A 2,897-nucleotide genomic window follows, 5' to 3' on the forward strand; every position below is an offset into this window, starting at 1 on the left:
TTCCTAAACTCATGTTAAAATGACATTTTTATGTAATGCTAGAGTAAAACACTAACCTTCACTTTCAGAAATTGTTATAGGGGTGCTTTCTTATTAGAATCAGAATCAAAATTAGCTTTATTCACCACTTAAATGTGTGCAAACACAAGGGATTTGTTGTGGTTTTACAGGAGCTCTTGATACATATATACATACAAATAACCATATATACACTGAACAAAATTATAAACGCAACACTTGTTTTTGCCCCCATTACATTTTAAGCATTATCGTATCGCATATTGCATTTTTTTTCAATATCGCACAGCCCTAGTAAGAGCAGTGAGTGATTTTCTCTATGTCTTTTGTTCATGGCCCCAAATATTGCAAGCCGTAGCGATATACATATTGCGATATGTACATTTGCGATATTTTGATCATTTCGATATATTGCACAGCCCTAATAAGTAGTATTTGGTTTCTCTTTTAACACCTATGTCCTACATTATCCGCTGGAACGCCACTCTCTCGCGCATACGACAGTTAGCGGAAGCTAGGTATTACGGTTTATAAAGTTTTAAATATTGATATTTGTCTTACACAAATGCATCAATTGACTTCAGAAGGCCTTTATTATAAGCAGCAGGTAAGTATCGATAAATATAGGCTTACAAACTGCGTCTCTGTTTCCACAGCTGCTAAGGAGACTCTGGTCTTCTGCCCAGCACTCCATTATAAATTGAATGGCTCGCTAACCGGCTATCAATGACCCTGCTATGGATCAATATGGAACAGACAAGCACTCACCAGCCAAAGCAGAAGAGGGCCAAATAGAAGCCCAGCAGGGTGGCGACTACATGCCGGATGAAGGGACTCGTCTTGCTAGGGTGCAGGTAGAGTCTGAACCAGAAGGCCGTGACCAGGGCGAAGAGCTGGCATACCACAAAGTTCACCTAATGAGAGAGACAGGAGGTTAATTTTACACTGATCAAGAGGAAAGGTCAACAATTAGTTAAACTCAACTTAAGAACCAAATAAATTAGAAAGGTTCAAAATCAAAACTAATCTCCATGTAATCTTCAAATGTAAGTCTTCCAGTACATCAGCATTAAGGCTTTAACACTGAATGTAAACTGCTGACATTAACAGAAGATAACGGCATTTTGCGATGAGGATAAAGTAGAGGATGAGAAGAGAAAATTGACTGCCATTCAAAAGTTGCTGTGTGTACTCTGATTAAATTCATTTTTATACACTATATAACATAAAAGCACTTTTGAAATCCCATGCGTATTTCCCCTCAGCATTTGCGAGGCACCATTTCCATTGAAATCGATGGTTTCAAAGAATTCTCTGATGCTACAGAAACTTGTTAGGGTTTTTTTCACAAGGAAGTGAAAATCATTTAAATTATTATAAAATTTAGTATTATCACACATTTTTTTATTTATTTAAATAAGTACAGGTCAGAATAAGTATATTGTATCATTTTTACAAAAATATACCCATTACGCTGGATGACCATGGTTTGTTACTCTGAATGACGTTTTGCCAAAGAGGGAAATAATATTGTCATTGTGCCCATAATTGCAATGTTTTAGTATTAGTCTGTATCATTAAATTAGTTTTAATAATATTCCTGAGTAAATGACGGCAGAAATAGATGCTGAAAAGTAATAAGCATTTTATTCTACTGTTCTGAAGATCTGTGCCATGCTTGCTTAGCTTGTCACTTTATTTCGGACATGCTCGGCCCCAAAAATTGCTGCTTGAAGGTAATACTTTGTTTGCCAACATACCGTAAATGACAATTATCAGGATGAGTATTTTGGGTGGAGAATCCCCTCAATGGCCTCTACTGAACTTGTGACATTCTGTAGAGAGGATACTCTCTGTTCAGAAATATTGGTAAGCTATTATTCTCTATCATTATAGTTATCTTTATAGTTATTGTTCTTGGTGTGAACGGGTTTTAAGAGCATTTACTTTATTAGTTTTTTGGCTTTTTACAGTGCTTAGCAGCTCTTTCTGTTCGTGGGCATCTAAAATCAATCAATAACACAAACTAAACAATACAAAAATGCATTCAAATATTAATATTTATTAGGTTTAACACATATTTGTCAGTGCTAAATATTCCTAATTTATCTGTAATATAAATAAGATGCTAAAATTGTTATTTATACAGTGATACTGTCATTCAGTGTAATGGATGACACTGTGATGTAACAGAGAATTTGCATTACACTGCATGACAAAAGCATTACCCTGAATGACAAAACTTCTACTTTAGCTTATATTGCAGGCAATCAACTGGCCACCTATTTCAAACACTGAGCTTGACTAGTAAAGCTGATCACAATTATTCACAGCATCTACTTATTTTTCCAAAAATCTAACAATAAAAGTGTTTTTTGGCATTTCACTGAATGGCATGTGTTTTTGTAACTTCGGATGCCACACCATGAAAAGGTGAAATTATGAAATATTTAAGAGCAATAAACTCACTTTTTTCACCACACGGTCTTTCAGGAGCCATTTGATGATATCACAGACTGTCGAATGACTGTCAGTTTTTTTATATGATTTGAGAATGGCTTCTTGTTCATGTTACACTGAATGATTTCTGATAAACTGCATTTTCGGGACAAAAGTCCCCTGGTTATTTAAATACTTAAAAAAAAATTACTGATAAGACAGTCCTTTTAAAGGGGTCATATGATGCGATTTCAATTTTTCCTTTCTCTTTGGAGTGTTACAAGCTCTTGGTGCATAAAGAAGATCTTTCAAACGCGAGTTTTGAGCAGTGTTAGAGTAGCGTTTGTAGTTTGTCATTTCTTCGATCACAAATGCAGACATCGTTTTATGTTTACGCGGCGCGATGCAATGCAACGCGTAAAAAGACATTATAAGTCATT

The 2,897-nt window shown here is 35.3% G+C and overlaps 1 protein-coding gene across 1 annotated transcript in view; it reads right to left on the reverse strand.

Moving 5' to 3' along the window:
- The window catches only part of LOC107679816 (membrane-bound O-acyltransferase domain-containing protein 2), a 60,178-nt gene that overhangs the window by 32,827 nt on the left and 24,454 nt on the right, over positions 1-2,897 (reverse strand). Inside the window, 1 exon segment of the mRNA XM_016475501.1 lies at positions 787-932. Coding sequence (XP_016330987.1) covers positions 787-932 — 146 coding nt within the window.

Source organism: Sinocyclocheilus anshuiensis, unplaced genomic scaffold, assembly GCF_001515605.1.
Source record: "Sinocyclocheilus anshuiensis isolate Anshui unplaced genomic scaffold, SAMN03320099.WGS_v1.1 scaffold676, whole genome shotgun sequence".
NCBI classification, from domain to species: domain Eukaryota; kingdom Metazoa; phylum Chordata; class Actinopteri; order Cypriniformes; family Cyprinidae; genus Sinocyclocheilus; species Sinocyclocheilus anshuiensis.